Source organism: Rhyacophila brunnea, unplaced genomic scaffold (assembly GCF_057557595.1).
Source record: "Rhyacophila brunnea isolate RB1 unplaced genomic scaffold, BYU_Rbru_1.0 scaffold_15, whole genome shotgun sequence".
NCBI classification, from domain to species: domain Eukaryota; kingdom Metazoa; phylum Arthropoda; class Insecta; order Trichoptera; family Rhyacophilidae; genus Rhyacophila; species Rhyacophila brunnea.
In genome coordinates, this window is record NW_028232806.1 from 38,806,897 (window position 1) to 38,825,271 (window position 18,375).

The window sequence follows — 18,375 nt, forward strand, 5'->3', positions numbered from 1 at the left end:
CAAAAATTTTTTAAATCACAATGAGGCATAACCGGGCGTAAATTGATAATTTTTACTAAGAACATGTTGGGGATATGAAAGTTTAGGATTTATCACTAATATTAACATCATACAATATGATTTTTATTGTAAAAAAATACAGATGAAACTTTCCTAAGGGGTATATTTCCATATATGACACCACGCCCTAAGATACAAAGGAAATCTGCCACATATAATGTGTTGATTTGTAACAAAGAGGATATTGAGGGTTGTAGCCATGAGCTCTTCGTCAATATATACAATTGCGAGTCCAACAGATGATTCAAATTATACATCACAAAACCAACACTATTATGAACTCATTTTCCTCCAAGAATAAAATATTCTGCGACATTATGCTGAAAGAATTTCTTTTTTATGAAATGAGTTCAAAATGTGATATTATTTAGACGGGAGTGGGGGGAAGAATTTGTGATGATGGGGGGTCAAAAATATTGAAAATCATGTGATGTCATTTATGAACTACCCCTAATAATTAATGCATAGAAATTTGCAAAATATACTATCCTGAAATAACAAGAAAGGAAAGTAATTTTAACGGCATTAATTGATAAATAGTATAACTAAACAACTAAGCTTCAATAACAATATAAAAAAATATACATATTATGCAAAGAATAAAGTTTTATGAGTACAACATTAAAATTATCATAAAAAACTACATAAATACATATTATATATTTAAATCAATATTATCTTTACTAAGGTGTAAATCTAGGCTGAATAAATAGGTCGGTTCAGTATTACAAACTTAATAATATGCTAACAGAATCAATAACCGGCCCAAAAATTAAATTGTGGCTTAGGTCACTTGGGTTTTTATCTCCCAATAAGATAAATAGGGGTAGCCAAACAAGTAGCAAAACCAAATTTTGAGTTTCAACCTAGTCTACCTGTTTTTCAAGCCAACCGGATTCCTACCACTAAATACGATCCGCAGAGTATATACGGTTGAGCTACGGGGCTGATAGCATGACCTGGGAAGACGCTGGAAGACTGGCGAGTGACAAGGATGCTCCAAATAATGAGCGGACATGGACTAAGAAGTAGGAAGTGCCAAACACATTTGAAAAAATTAAATAATATTGCTGTTTGTTAAAAGGTATTTTAGACTATTTTGTAGATCACCACGTAAAGGACTATAGACCAGCAGACCCGCAGACCCAACCAGATTCAACAAACGTTGATTTTAAATAGCAATTACACGGAACAATTCAGCTACCAACTCAATTGTGTTGGCGCTCGATTTGATTGCTTCATAATATACGCTCAGTTGCTAGTGTTGCTTTATTTATAATTATAAATAAAGCAACAAATGAAATTCAGACAAGTAACGAGTTGCTGATTGTATTTAATAGGGTATTTTTACCACGTTTTTCTTAGCTCGCATTCTTGTTTGTCCGGTGGTTGTTTATCCAGTACAAATCTTGCAATCGATTTTTAACTAACTTCCTGACTAGCTAGACAATTGAAACTTTTAGAATATATCAGAACACGATGCCAATGCATTCTTTTAATACTTTTAGCCATCTTTAAGTAGAATTGATTTCATTTTCAGTTAATTCTGTTTTGAATGAAAAGTTACTTCGGAAGAAATCCGTAATCTAATCCACTCTTATTGGTGGGGGTGGTAAGGGGGTGGTCCTAGCAACTAAATTATTAATATATACGTGGGTTACTATGGAAATCAAAATGATATTTCAGTATTCTATATTTGTTTGTTTGTAGCAAAATAGAAAAAAATGATTTGTTGACAATTGCCTTATTTGTCCTAAAATAATGAATAAAGTCAGGCATCCTTCATTATGTAAACGTCAAATTTGTGTTGTTATGTCAAGTGCAAGATAGGACATGCTTGCACACATAGCTTGCGTGGCGACTCATGGAAGCTCTAGGATAACTGACGCGATCATGCCCCAAAATTGGAATTGTTCCAACGACTCCATGGAACGACTCGATCGGAGGCGATCGTGGCAGACGGTTGGCCTGAGAATCTGCCAATGTAATTTGAACTTCACAACATAACACCTACATTATTTTTTAAACTAACATAAACATTACCCACTCTTCCAAAACTGATAATGTTCTAACATTTTTTTATAACGTACTTTATTCAGTGTCAAACACCCATGAAATGGTATACAACATAGTATGTACTTAAATTGTTGTAAAATAACTACATGGTTTCGCTGAATAAGAAACGATTAAAAAATTATATTACATAGTACAGTAGAACCTCGTTAATAAGAACACGGATAATTCGAAATTTTCGCGAAAAAAAAGTCCCTTGAACATTATTTTCATATAAAACCCATACCTTTAATTCGAATTTCGTAATTCTAAATTATTTCAGAGTCCTGGCATATAAAAATATTCAATAAATCGTAATAAAGTACACTATTTCATGAGCCAGTCATTGAAAATTGTGACAGACTTTTTGTAAAACATCATAAATTACTTATTTTAAGAAGGTAATAAAAATAATCCTGACATTTTATGAGCCATTAACACACACGGAACCGGAAATTTGATAGGCACATCTATGATCGTTAACGATATTGATGAAAATCAAAAAAATTTTTTTTTTCAATTTTAATATTTTTTGCCCATACATTTCATAATTTGTAATTCGATTTTTTTTTGATTTTCGGTCCCGTGGAATTCGTATTGACGAGGTTTTACTGTAATAGCCTTTAATTTTGTTATTGCTACTTTTTGGCTACCCCTAATAATGAATAACACATCATTTAACCAACACTTGGCATAGATTGTGCTGGTTTTCCAATCATCGATAACAAACATCATTTATATTTAACCTTAAATTACAGGTTGAGTCACTCCCGATTTTGTCACCTCGAACACAATTAACCGTAAGTCTACAAAATAATTAATTTCGATAAAGATTATTGCACTATTCAGTCGGACATAGCTTCCCTTCTACTCCGCTTGTACTCAGCGTCGAACTCGAGGCCGCGGTGATTGTTCCGGAAGTGGCTCTTCATGTTAGAGAGCTGTGAGAATCCCTTGGTGCAGATGGGACAGTTGTAAGGGGTCTCCCCGGTGTGGATCCTCTCGTGCTCCTTTACCGTCTTGAGGGCTGAGAACTTTCCGTCGCAGAACTTGCAAGAGTAGGGCTTTTCCCCCGTGTGGATGCGCTGGTGGAGGGTCAGGCTGTACTTGAACGTAAACTTCTGCTTGCACACCTCGCATTCGAATTCCTTTTCACCCGTGTGCGTCTTCATGTGCATCTGGAAATTTATTGAGCATACTAAATTAGGAAACACCATACACACTATGATAATAAAATCTAATATAATTTCTTATAACAGTGACAAAAAGAAGCAGTCACAGCACTGAAGAACCTCACTCAAGAATGCCCCTATACACAAAGAAAAGTAAGCAACTACCATGTTCGCTCCAGAACGAAGCATATAAGTCTCTACAGAGTACAGTAGAACTTCGGTATAACGGACTAATGCGAGTGAGGGAGTGACCGTTAAAGCCGAAAGTCGGTTATATAAAAATACAGACAAAATCCTGTTTATTCGACTTCGGATGATATATCCAGACACGCCCTTTGTGGAGTGACGTTAATGTTCGATGTCGATACGCTTGCTTTCAAAAAAGAATCAAGTATTGTTTGCACTTTTGAAGTCTGCTGTTTTTTTTACAACTCTCTAAAATTACGAAAATGTACACGCATTTTAACCTGATCTGTGCGGGGAGGTTTGGATGGCGGTAGGTGAGAGGCCGCAAATTTTTTAACAAAAATAAAACCTTATTAATTTTTTTTTAATATATTGAAAGTTTACCAATCATAAATGTAAAATGTCTCATTTGGACCAGTATTCTTCGGAAAAAACACAAGTTTAACTAACGCCTGAGACTGGCATTCTGTCTTCAAAGACAGGCGAATAAGTTCGCGTTTTTTGTATGGCCGGCCCTGTACGCCCGGCCATATCCGCGAACATATTCGCTTTGGCACAGAATCGGTAATAATAGTAATTTCGTTATATAGCGTGTTGTTTCTTCTTTCTCGCTATCTTCACTTCCACTTCATTTTCCAAGATCATAATTTCATCTGCTATTTCACTTTCAGTCATGATGTGATAACGAGGGTCACCTTCATCTACTCCTAACCATCGTAAACTTATTGAGTGGAGTAATAAATGCATCCATTCTGTTCGAGTAAACAAATTAAATTGCTGTGCTGTTGTGTGAGTTAGCGGCCAGCGTTGCAAATGTCAATGCTACATTCAGTCTACGAGCAAGCATTATGACTCGAATTCGAGCGCGAGAAGTATGATATGATTATCATGCACAGAACATTGTTTACAAGCGGTGACACTTGGATTTAAACATATTGTATAATAGTAACAGGATGTTTTTAATAATTTTCACATTTGACCGGATATTTTGTCCGTTATATTGAGGTATATTTTTAGATCACTTTAGGCACTAGATCAAAAATACATTAAAGAAACCAACACCACGAGTTCAAAACCTGCGACCCACAGCGTCAAACATGGTTGCTCTGCAAACAAGCTACCATGTGAGTGGGATAAACCAGGCTAAATTAAAGTACATATTATATCTTTATCTTTGCCTAAAAGAAACTGAACATCAGTGTGAACATGTTTGATAATATGATCGACAGTTTTGTCCAATCCATGTTGGGTATCTCATTAATCAATATAATGACATTACAGATATAATTAAGAAAAGGATGTTGCAATTAAACAAATGCTACTTAGGTCTATTAAGAGGGATTTGACTTCTGAAAGCCAGACTACCGTAACTCCAAAAAGAGCCAATTACAATTATAATTTTGATATAAAATCTAAACTTGACTCATTTTCGTCAAAGTTGATGTGTGTGTTGAAGTACAGATTTTAAGTACCATCTACTATCTCTCCGAATTGAAACCATGCTTTACAATGAATACACTATTACAACCTGCGCTCACCTAAAATTTGAACATTAACTATTAACCGATTCATTGTCAATTACTCTTTAACGCTTTCGCTGCTGAATAGATAATGAGATTTTAATTGCCCCCTTTAAAATGCACGTTAATTACATCGATTGGCCGCCTGGTCATTACGCACCGTGTGCGTCTTCCGCGTCCAAAGTATTAAAAGAAAAATTCTCCTGTCTTGACATTTAACAAACATCTGTTTTATCTCAAACAATACAAGCCTCTAGTTACGTTTCGATAACCTGTGATATGATAATGTACAGAGAATTTAAGTAATTCTATTATATTACCTTGTAGCCGAAGTTGGTGGCGAGGCGTTTACCGCACAGCTTGCACTGCACCACCCTGGACTTCTTGTGAACGATCTCCGTGTGCCTCCGAGCGTCGTACGTGGTCTTAAACAGCTTTCCACACACTTCACACGGAAACTCCTTCACTTCGCAGTGAATTTTCATGTGCTCCTTCATCTGAGACTTGTCCCGGAAAGCTTTTGGACACACACTGCAGCAGTGCGGCTTTTCCGTGCTGTGCTTCTTGATGTGAGAATTCAACGAGTGAACTTTGAGGAAGACTTTACCACAGAACGGGCAGAGATTACTTAAACACCTAGGTCCCGTTATGCGTTTTTTTCGTTTCTTTAAAGGTTTTATATCTTCTATAGCGGCTTCGAGGCTTTTCTTTAAAGATTTTGATTTAGCTCGTTTCAGCACTGCGAGCGTGCGTATTTTCCGGTGTTTATCTTTCGACTTGGATTTTTTCTTGGATTTAATATGATAGTCAAAGTCTTCGTCTTTAATTTCGACAGGGGCTTCATAAAACGATCCCAAAGGGTGTCCATCGTCAAAGTTATTGTCGAAATCCGAATCGAATTCTTCTTTTTTGATAGGGACGAGTAGGTTGTCTATTTTGGAGTTGGCGATGTCGTAATTCTTCCGCAGTATTTTGTCGCTCTCTTCGCACTGATGCTTAAAATTAACAGCCGTATCTAAAGTGCTCATGCAAGTTATGCAAATGCGATCAGGGAATCCATCATTCTCGAATATCTGTAGAATTGGAAATGCAAAATTAAAACTTTTTGTAACAATAACAATAATCACATTAACTCCGCCTAATTCCCACACACTAGAATAAATCGCATCTGGGGGAACATGTTATATTCCTGAGACACTTCTTTTCTGTATTTTAAAATCCATCTCATCATACAGATGTGTTTTGATACATTGCTAAAACCTTTGTAAAATAATATGGTCATCGGGATCTCGACCATGTAAAAATTGCTTGGTGATACTTACCACACTACTCTTGACATGAAATTCCGATTCGTAACTCTGCTTATCTAATGGAAAATAACCAGGTTACAATATATTTACGATAATATAGATAGACATCCTTACTAAGTAAAGCATAGACACTACAATTTGTAGGTTAGTAATCACTTGCCTACAGTAACCAAGGTGACAAAAATATTAATAGGGACGTTGGGCTACGTTTAAAAACATCATGGCTTTCAGAATTTTTATCAAAATCTAATATCCGATCTGGTATCTCTGGTTTACAACTGACACGGTACACCATCACCCCTTTTTTACTCTGAGCAACATTTGCTCTCAAGCGACAACACAAAAATCTATTACCAAGGTAACAACTTGCTAATCTCAGTACGATACATTCATATAAAGTGACTCGTAGTTATCTTACATACATAAGTGAAACGGCAAATAATCACAATTCATATCACAAATCGACATGCACCAAACGAAGACAATACTCTAATGAATACAATAAACTATGATCATTTGGAATGATTGAACTATGTTCTTGAAAAATAACTATACATTTTTTTAGAATTTAATTTAATCATAAAATCTTCAGCGTTTTTCGAAATGCCTGTTTACACTAAATAATAACAAACGGCATATTTTAAATCCTCTTGTTGTAAAGATAATTGGAAAACAGTAATTATATATTTTTTATTCCTACTATTTCCTTATATCATATAGAATTCCATGAGCTAATTATTTTTTTAGAATATGATCGATTACATCAAAATATTACAATCCGTAGGTGAGTATTTTCAACAATAGGTGGGATGAAATTTCGCCTTTGTCGCCAATCGCCGAGCGGCATTCGAGATGGCAGCACGTCGATTTTTTTTGTGATGGCGTCGTAAGAATATACAGGCGGACCTCGACTTACAAACGTTCGACTTTCGCACAATTCGCTATTTCGCACATTTCAAAAAAAATCGTTTTTTTAAAACGTCGCGTTGGCCGTGGGGTTAAGATACCCCCTTCTCGCTCGCTCACAAGCAAGTGCATTTCTTGCGTCACTTGCATCCTGCTCGCACTCGTCACTTTGCTTGTGAGCTAGCTAGGATAGGTTTAGTCTTGCGCAGGAGCGCGTGCGGGCGTGATATGTTGTGCGTTTTGCTAATTTTATTCATTAGAAATATTTCACCCTAAAATTTTATAAACAAGAGTGAGAAACAGAAAAACTGCAGTGTTGATACGAACAAAGAGAAATCAAGGACTTATAAACTTCACACAACGTTCTGATTGCGGTGAATCTTTTTCTTCAATCGGACGTTCGTATGATACAAACAGGTCTACTACGATATGTTCAATTTTGAAAAATAAAAATAAAATTAAGGAATACGTTCAAAATTGTGGAAATATATCTTTAAAGGTTGATTCCAAAAGACACGGCATAGTTATGGATGAAATGGAAAAATATTTGTCATCATGGATCGACGACCACCATCAAAAAGATGTCCCTCTGAATATTTCAATTATTCAAGCGAAGGCTCTTAGTTTGCACAAAGATTGGAAGGCTAGATTAAAAGAAGATTCTAACACGATTTTTCAAGTAAGTAACGATTAGTTTATATTAAATTCACTGGAGAATCGGCTGATTTTCGCGGAGAATTTATTTCCTCATTATCCAAAATTATTGAAGATGGAGAATATTCTTCTAGCCAAATATTTAATGTAGATGACACAGGTTTATTTTGGAAAAAAAAATGCCTAGTCTTACATTCTTATCTAAGGAAGAATCAGTTGCCCCTGGGCATAAACCTTCTAAAAACCGATTGACATTGCTTCTTGGTGGAAACTTGGCTGGTGATTTAAAATTGATGCCAATGTTAATTTATCAACCAGAAAATCCCTGGGCATTGAAAGGGAAGGATAAAGAATTGCTTCCAGTAATCAAATAAAGATAAAAAAAACTTGGTTCACTTTACATTTCGTGCCAGCAGTTAAGCAATATTGTAAAGTTAATAATTTACCATTTAAAATAAGATTAACTCTTGATAACTTTTTAAGGGAAACATCCGCAAACCCCACTTAAACATGTCTCTTAAACATCTTATATTTACTTGATAAATACATATTTCAAAATACACACAATTTAAATTTTTTTTTTATTTCCCTCTACTTTCGAACATTCAACATTCGCACACCTTTTCAGGAACCAATTATGTGCGAAAGTCGAGGTCCTCCTGTATATTATTCTTATATTGTGTAAAGATGACTAAAAAAATGTTATGCCTGTATTCGTAAAAAAAAAACATGTCAATGAATATATTATTATTATTACTAACAACACTAAATGGACGCATGTTGAATTTTTATGACAAATTATGTTCCGTTCGGCACGCGTCATTAGCACAATCCGCGCGTTGCATAGTTGCGGTCTTTTTAGACCATGCCTCAGCTGAGGTATAGCCTTAATCAGTAGACCAGTGATCCTTTTTTTTGCTTCAATTTCATACATCTAGACTTCATAGATTGCAATATCTTTGGATACCACTATAGCAATTCCACAATGTTTAGTGTAGGTAGTTCCATTGTATTGGCTACAGTTATGTGACTGATTATCTAAAAAGTAATGCTTCACTATTCATGACAAATTCAGGTTTAGGGTTCATCTTGATAATATCTGCGCATTGAACAATTTACAGAATTGATTAAATTGAATGATTCCAAAACTATGTTAAAATCCTTGCGATTTTTAACAGATGCCGATGATAATAGTGTGAAGTTTACTTCAAATGAATCACAATATTGCTAAATTCACACCGTGAGTGTAAAACCAACGCATCTGCAAAAGACATATTTTGGATATATTAGGGTTTGAAGTCTTCGTTTTGTTAGGAGAAAGGAGTTTCTAAAAAAAACCATAATATTTGGTTTATATCTACATTATATTGCATGTTCTTTCAGTTACTTCAATTTTACATTATCAAGTTCACGACTTTTGCAGTTGTTTTGCATTTAATCTCTAAATTGAAAAATTTGCAGATGCCTTGGTTTTACACTCACGGTGCGAATTGATTATTAGCCTTAACAACTTTTTTTTTAATTTACTGTCAAACAACATACAATTAAGGCTATACTTCAGCTGTGGTACGGTCTAAAACGATCGTGACTATGCATCGCGAAGATTGTGCAAATGACGCGTGCAGAACATAACATAATTTGTCATAAAAAGTCAACATGCGTCCATTTAATGTTATGTTTATTGTTCTATTAGTAATACTAATAATAATATATTCATTGACATGTTTTCTTTTTCAAGTAAATGGGTAAAGTTTTTTAGTCATCTTTACACGATTTAAGAATTAATTCCCCCGTCGCCATCACAAAACAAATTAACGTGTTCACTCTCCGATTGCCAGCGAGTCCGAAATTTCGTCGCACCTATAGTTGAAAATTATTTGCCGTTTCACTGAAGTATGCTCTTAAGTTCTGTCTATACGTAATTAAGGATTTCTTCGGCGCCTTCGGTGCTTTTTGAATTTCACTATTGGTAACAAAAGTACTTATATTTCTATAACGGAGACATATTTTTCTATCACATACACATACTATAACAATCCAAATTATTATGCATATGTAACTATTATATACATTTAGACATTGACTTTACAATATGCTGATGAAGTTCTGAAGGTTCAGTTATTCTAAAATGCAAACAGAGTATTTTCAATCAGAAAGGCGAATACACTGTCTGTTTACGTAGGTAGCAGCTCACTTTATTATTATATTTGTATAATAATCAAACAAAAATAAGCATAAATCACAGTGGCAACGGTTTTTAATGTTGTCGAATCCAGCTAACCTCGAATGTGCAACAACTTTGTATTTTGTTGAGGACTTTTTGGTCTTCGGCAAAAATATCGATGTTGGAATCATGTTTGAGACATAGTCGGCACATTTGCTTGTCCCAGTGGAATACGTTTTCATATTCTTTGACGATTTCCACTTTATTATCGTTCACTGACATTTCTGCAGACGCTTCGCACTTTTTGTCATTTATTTTGGAATATTTAATAAACAAACGTCAAATTGTTATTCTATGTATGGCTGTCAAATATTGTCTATAAAATAGAATGTTTGTGTTAAAAAATAAACAAAATTTATCAAAATATTTACATTTAAAAAAAAATATTTTCAATCCCTATAATTTTTTTCATCTAATTCTGTATTTTTTGATCATTTAATACATTATAAAAATACTTTCCTATCAAATTAGCGTAAACAAAATTATAGCTAGGTGTCAAATAAAACCGCCGTAACAAATCCCTGCAAAGAGATTGGACGGTAAATCTCTTTGCTACCCTGTAACTAAAATATGTATTTAAAAATACAAGAAATATAAATAGTTTTAAACTCTTATCAAAAATATAGTTATAATTTTATTTTATACAACCAACAGCACTGATGTTTAAACTTAATCGTAACAATTGGACTCTTTTTGTATAGCTAAACTAGATCATATTCTATCTTGTCGGTGAAATTTTGAGAAGAATAATTTATAATCTAATCTAGCAACTTTTCAAAAGTAGCTGTCAAAAATATCCTTTGCACAAATTGACGATGGCAGTACTGAGTGCAGACGTCAAAAAGTAAAACTAAACATTGAAGACTTTATTTATTTTTATCATGGAAAACAATACGGATGATGTTCACAATGATTTTGTCGAAGACAAGGGGAAAATTTGCAGAATGTGCATGGGAAACGAAGCAAACTTTAATATATTTCAAGAAGCTATGATCGTTGAAAAAATCTTAAGCTTTTGCACATTAAACGTAAGAATCCATTCTACATAAAAACGGTGGAATTTTTATTATGTAGAAGTAGATGATAACAATTACTTAAATATACTTATATATTTCTTTGCTATACAGGGCATATAATTTTTGTATTCAGTGAAAACATGGGTTTTATAATAGTTTCTCTAATAGTCTGTAGTGATCGTCAATGACTAAATAATATGTCCAGTTCTAATTTTATCTGTGTTCATGTTGTGAATTTAATTTTGCAGATAGTCGAAAATGACGGTCTCCCCGATCATATTTGCTGGACGTGCTCAAACAAAATAGATATAGCGTTCAATTTTAAAATACAGTCGGAACAGAGCGACAAAACGCTCAGAAGAAATTTAACATTGATTGCTGAAAATCAAAATGATAAAAATGAACCTACGGTTAAAGAAGAATGCGTGACGGACTCGGAATTTCCAAATTATTACAGTGATGATTTTAACAGTGACGATGATTTGAAACCGTTAAAACTGCACTCGAAAAAAAAGAGATCGTTGCTTGAAATAGGTATCAATGGTCACAAAGTCAAAAGAAAAAGAAGATCATTAAAGAAGCATGTAAAAAAAATTAAATTAAGTGATGAAATCGATTCGTTTTTGAAAGAAGAAAACGACGAATCGGGCGCTGTTAAGAGACAGAGAAAATCATCTTCGAAGAGTTGTCTATGCCCTTTTTGCGGAAAGGTGTGTCTCAAACGGCACGCCCTTAACGCTCACATAAAAACGCATCGGACAGATAGGCCTTTCAGCTGTGACGTCTGCGGGAAAAACTTCACCGAAAAATGCCATTTGCACGAGCACAAAAAGATTCATGTCAATACGAAGAATTACCCGTGCGAAGTCTGCGGCAAGTTGTTTAAGACTTCACGGGACGCCAAGAGACACATGGAGAATGTTCATAAGAAATCCAGAGTCGTGCACTGTACATTGTGTAAGAAGGAACTTTCATCGAGCTCCGGATTAAAGGTGTGTATTTATCAACAATTAAGTACCTTCATTGTACAACACTATCATAAGATAATACTTTTCAATAGAGACCCTATGCTTAGTCATACTTATATGAATAAGTAGTGTAATGCATTATATACCTGATGCTGATGATGACACATGAGTGGCTCACCTAGTGACAGCAACAGTGACGAGTGTCAAATGGATACACATAGTAAACAGGAATCAAGTAAATATAGTATAGAATGTTGTTATCTCATTGTTGACAAAGCAAATTTTTTTTGAGTACTGATTATCTACACAAACACAAAAGACTGGCAGTATTAAAAATTTAACTCATTCAAACTAAAGGTTCAAATAGACTATATGACGATCGGGCACATATATGCTAAGAGCGATTTAGTGTCTATGATCAAATCTATGCCATTCCGACATATCGTCACCGTTTTAGCAAAACCATCTATGTGTCACTTTTATCAAAAATGACTTTTAAATACCAAGTCATTCCTTATTTTTTTCTCTATAGGCCAGTAAAATGATCTATGTGTTGGGTAAACTCGCTCCGAAGTTATTTCAAAAAATAAAAAACAGCTATGTGTAAGGTTCAAAAACCACGGTTCACAAAAACAACTATGTGTATATTATAGTAACATATAGATGGTATTTTGATATCGAGAGTGTTATGTTTTTTTACAGTTTGGCTACACATTGTTTGTTTCTATGTTATATGCTATGCATTATGGTCTTGCACGACGGTTTGAAAGATGCTTTCTCAAAAAGAGAGACAGGAAATATTCAATAATTTCTGGAAGATGCCTACATGGTCAATAGGGTATAGGCGAGAATTAATTTAAAAGTTGGATAAACAACTACAAACGTCTCGATGACAGTGGCCAATTGAAAGCAACAATGACAGGTAATAAGAATCTGACTGAAGATAAATAATTGGTAGTGCAACCAAAAATCAAAACGGAGAGATTTGTGGAAAAATGTTACATTATGGTTGGATCTAATTCCAAAGTTCCCAGCCATTATTGCAGAGAAAATACCTCCAGGATGTATGTGGAATCGTGTTTCCGATCCAAAATACAAATGCATGATGAATATCGATGGCTTAATTCGCAAATTTGCTAACTCCACTTTTGAAAACTTTTCAGGAGAGAGTAAAAACATGTTATTTTGTTACTTTTTAACCTATTAAGAAAATTTAAAATGACAGATTGTTTATTTTATCAAAACGGACATTACTGTCTCATAAAATTAAAAATATAACCATTCGTTTATTTTATATGGACGAATTTAGGAGTTACCAAAATTACAGGTTAAAAAATTTAAAAAATAATTATGTTCGATGGAGTTATCAACTTTTATTCTTAAATTTTATTGCAATTCTAAACAACATAATGAGTATTATGAATAATATGTACTTAATTAATTACAAATATTAACTTAACATAACCTATTGGTAAGTAACACATCAAAATCTTAATTTTTTTTTAAGTTATTCATGAGGTATTTTGAATACGTAATCTACTACAAATTTAACTATATAACTTAAAATCAACACAATATTAAAAATAATTAAATTAAACATTAGGTATTTATTACAAGGGAAGTTCTTCATGTGGAAGATTATCATAGAACTCGTGGTTATCCCCATGAATCGTCATTTTTAAGTCTTGCAGGTCATTGAATTTTCTATTTTTAATTTTCAATTGTGTCATGTGTAAACAGGCCAAAGTATCAATAGGTTTTGATAGTATGTTGATATTCCTCCTTTGGGGTAAAATTTTCCAGGCCTCGTTAAATCGTAATTTATAATATAATATCACCGCTGGATTTATATTGAAGGCCACGTATGTCAGTAACCTTAAATGATACAGAAAATTATTAGAAATAAAATGGTAATATCATTACAATATGACGCAATATTGAACACGTAAAGTAAGATGGAAATATAACAATTCTAATGCACTATGTACCTTTGGATCGCCTTTCTTTCCTGGTTGTATGGTTGTGTGATACTGTACTTCATCGAAAGTTTTGAAAAACGTGTGATTCAAATACTTTACTTGATATGCTGGATGTTTTTTTGCTGCTTTACAGATGTTGTAATATTCTGCAAAAACAGATATATCTTTCTTTTTTAGTTGTGTTTCAATGCATGCGTGCATTGAATCGGCTACCATTTGGGTGTGGACTACCTCTAGGTACTTCTGCTCTATGGTGATTCCATGCACCATCGCAATATTTAACAGAGCATTAGCCAGCGCAGAATTCTGATTTTGGTAGATGCATCCAACCTCTATTTGGCATAAAATATTGTCTACAATAAAACTTGATATGATACTGGTGAACTCCTCTACGTTGAGGCCACCTTCAGCCTCATTCAATAAATAGCAGTATCCTTCTTTGGATTATAAATTGAAGAAACAAAAATTGTGTACGCATAATTTAGTTTTGTAATATAAACTTGAGACATTAGATTTAGGAGCCAAGAGAACGGACCGAAGGTCCATTGTAAAGACATATTGTTCTGTTTCTTTTTCTTTATTTTTCCATCTCTTTCGACTTCTTTCTTCACCGAGTGTAGCTGATGCTTAATATCCAACACATGGCCGACTTTGAAAGCTGCTCATTTTTAACACATATCTTTCTTAGGCTAGAATAGTTATAATGCTCTCTATATCTAAGTATTTATGGAAAGAACCGGTTGAAAACGCTTTTAAATTTTTTGTTACACACCAATCAATCTTATACAAATTAAAAAGTGTAGTTTTTGAGGTCCTTTTGAATTTTATTTGAACGCAACGGAAAAAGAATAACTCCGTTAGTTGATTTAGCAAGGATATTATCTAACACATGTCTGTAAAAAGCGTAAACATCTTTATGGAAAACATGGTTTGTACTCAAAATTACAAGTTGAGAATGTTTTGTTTGTATTATCGACAGAAATAAACCACCTTTTAGACGATTTATTTGTAGAGTTGCTTACTAATGACACGCTTCTGATAGATCTGGATACAAAATGGCGGAGTTATACATTTTGCAGTATAGGTTTTCGAGCCCGATGGAGTTGTCAAATTTTCTTGTACCGTTTTTTCGATGTATTTAAATAACTTGGAGTTGTCAAACTTATACAGGACATGCGCAAGGCATAATACAACAAAATGGCATCATTAAGTCATTTTTAGCAAAAAGTGGAGTTAGCAAATTTGCGAATTAAGCCATCGATATAATAAATGGTCTCTGGAAAATGGTCATAAAGCAGCAGAATATACTCCAATATATTTACCACCAAAAAATCAGTATCCACCAACCACCTAAAGATCAGTGTGCCATCACTGCCATCTGCTGTAGTTATAAAATGAAGTATGTTTCAGAAATGGAATACAATAGCCACATTATTAAAAAAAAAAAAAAAGATTCTAGAAGACCAAAAATGAAATGAAGGAGAGTACCAGAAGTATTACTGGACGGTTAGTAATCACAATGGATCTCCAAAGTGTGCTGCTATGTCCAAAACACAGGCACAAATGTATTATAAACATAAGCTGCAACTACACAATTTCACCATATACATTCTTCATAATGTATCTTCTAATGAATTTGTCTTATCTCATCGAAAGCAGGACAATACAATGAAATAATTCTAATATCGGATGGGTGTGGATATCAAAACCGAAATAAATTATTCGCTACTGCTCTAAGTTATATCTTTAGAGAGATAAAACATCGAGATTCAACAGCTTTTTCTGGAAAAAGGACACACCATGATAGAGGCCGATAGTGCACATGCCACCTAAGAAAAGTATTTTAAGCCTCCAATATATTCACCATCTGATTATATAGCACGTATGCGGCTAGCAAGACCAAAACAACCTTATAAAATTAATGTCATTGATTTTTAATTTTTAAGAATTATGGATAAGATTAAATCTGGATTAAGTTCAATCGAACCAGGAAAACGAATCGGAGATCCTGTTGTATATGATATTAAAATGTTACAGTATCTACCAGATGGAACAATCTTTTACAAACTCAACTTTATCAGTGCAACCGTTTGACTGCCTTTGTAATATATATAATGAATCATTGCCAATATCGCAGTCGAAATACATACATCTTCAGGAATTAAAAAGTGTAATAGAGAAAGATCACCACTATTTTTCTACGATAACCTAACATTTAAACCTGCTAATAGAAAGTAAACGAACTTATAAATATAATATCATCTCACTATTGCATTAATAATTAATAAAATGATATTGCAATTTATCACTAACGCACTATGTATATTTCAACTATTATTTATGTAACAGTTTTTCATGAATTTATTATTATTCACATTTTGATGAATAAATTAAACTATGTGTATTTACAAAACGGTCAAAACAACTTATGTGACATCACAAACTGTATTTTTATTATTTTTGTATTAAAAATAAAAGATTTTTGTAAACAAAATAATAATCTTAGACCATTTATTGATTATAATAAAGCATTCTTCATAATTTTAATGTTTAAATGTAACATTATTTTTTTATTCAGTTTTATCCTTCTCCTGCACAATTTGAGAAAGTGCACATAGATGGTTTTGCTAAAATGGTGACGATATAATCCATACATATCTTATGACAGCTATGACATCGTATTTACACTCTGTGACACCCTGTGACACAGGACGCCAACATAATAAACGGGTTTTTCGTCATTTATATGACCGATCGTCATATAGTCTATTTGAGCCATAAGTAGTAATTACCAAATGTGACTTTGCCATGTTATATCGCTAGAATTAAAGCGTTCATGGTCTCGGCTCAAGGAATGTATTAGGAAGTACAGGGGTCAACAGGGGAAGTATCGAGGCACAGTAAGACATTAGGCGTGGTACTATCAGAAGACGTCAGTCGTGACAGCTAGTTGTGAATATTCTAAACCCCATAGCAAATCACATTTGCCCGTCGCACATTACGTAACAAATTGGATTTTTTTAAATGAACCCTCCCCATATTATTATGAACATAAGTACACATAAAAGTTAAATTAATCGAGCATTTTTATTCACAGCTGCACATGAAAACCCATACTGGTGAAAAAGACTTCCAGTGTGACATCTGTGCCAAAAAATTCATATCCAAGCCATGCCTGATGCTACACCTGCGGATACACACGGGTGAAAAACCCTATGCCTGCCATTTCTGCGAGGGGAGATTTGCCATCCTCAAGACTCTCAAAGAGCACGAGAGAATCCATACGGGGGAAACCCCCTACAACTGCCCTATCTGTATGAAGGGTTTCTCCCAGCGCTCCAACATGAAGAGCCACTTCCGTTACAATCATAAAGGCATCGACTTCAACACGCTGGCTGAAAATAATAATTAACGAATTCGTGTGTCGTCGCCATCTTCGGCTTTGCAAACCAGAGCAAGTCTCAATCTCGTCGAGTAGCAGATTCCAAACTCAGTGGTTTTCTGCTGACATGTCATCTGTTTTTTTAAATATCCAAATTTCAAGAAGGTCATGAGTCTAAGGTACATTTTGTAGGAAAACTGTTAGTGTTGTTATGGTGCCCTATCTTTAAAAAAGATTAAAATGAAATGAATACGTGTATTAAATAAGGCTCTAAGTACCAAAAAGTAGTATTGGCTGTAGTTACAAAATACCGAGTTATTGCAGTAAAATTTCATGAAGCAGACCTTTTGAAAAATGTAGTTTTACAGTATGAAGCAATCACGGCAGCTTCTATAATTTTAGGTATTAAGAACTCGCATGTGTCAACACACCATCGTCAGCTATTTTCTATTGAATGCCATTGACCACTGCAGTGCTATTTACACCATTATAAATAAAACACGCCAACGGACTTACAACGTCGACAGGTTTAATTATTTTGCTGTATTTTTTTGACTTGCTTGAGGCACTTAAGACCATAGTTGAAGTTATTGGCGCTGGTATGTAGAACATTTTTTTATAAAAATGTCAGTTTTTATTTTTTTGGTACTTACCGCCTTAAGTAATACACGTATTCAAATATAGATTCAGTGATCATACAACACGTTTTTATACTATAAAAACAGTATTATTTTTCGTATGTTTTCGTTACAAAATTGAAAATTACATAATATATTTTGTTGTGTAAGAAATCCATGGTGACTACAATTTTTTCAAAATATTTTTTGTCTATTGACTCATAATTTGGAGTAGGTATTTCACGATGTATATTTTCCACAGTATGCATATTTTATTATAAATTCATATATATCATTCTCTCAATGTCCACTCTTTCCACTTCAATATA

The 18,375-nt window shown here is 33.9% G+C and overlaps 2 protein-coding genes across 2 annotated transcripts; one reads left to right on the forward strand and one right to left on the reverse strand.

Annotated features, from left to right (window-relative positions):
- Positions 1-2,646: 2,646 nt before the first annotated feature.
- LOC147075305 (uncharacterized) lies at positions 2,647-10,401 on the reverse strand. The gene is made up of 3 exons (XM_085943018.1): positions 10,142-10,401; positions 5,311-6,063; positions 2,647-3,290 (listed from the first exon to the last, which is right to left on the reverse strand). Exons 1-3 carry the CDS (start codon positions 10,304-10,306, stop codon positions 2,958-2,960), a joined length of 1,251 nt encoding a protein of 416 aa, XP_085799144.1. The 5' UTR covers positions 10,307-10,401; the 3' UTR covers positions 2,647-2,957.
- Positions 10,402-10,886: 485 nt separating this feature from the next.
- On the forward strand, positions 10,887-18,375 carry LOC147075306 (uncharacterized). The gene is made up of 3 exons (XM_085942745.1): positions 10,887-11,112; positions 11,349-12,092; positions 17,145-18,375. The coding sequence occupies exons 1-3, from the start codon at positions 10,966-10,968 to the stop codon at positions 17,457-17,459; spliced, it is 1,206 nt and encodes a 401-aa protein (XP_085798871.1). The 5' UTR covers positions 10,887-10,965; the 3' UTR covers positions 17,460-18,375.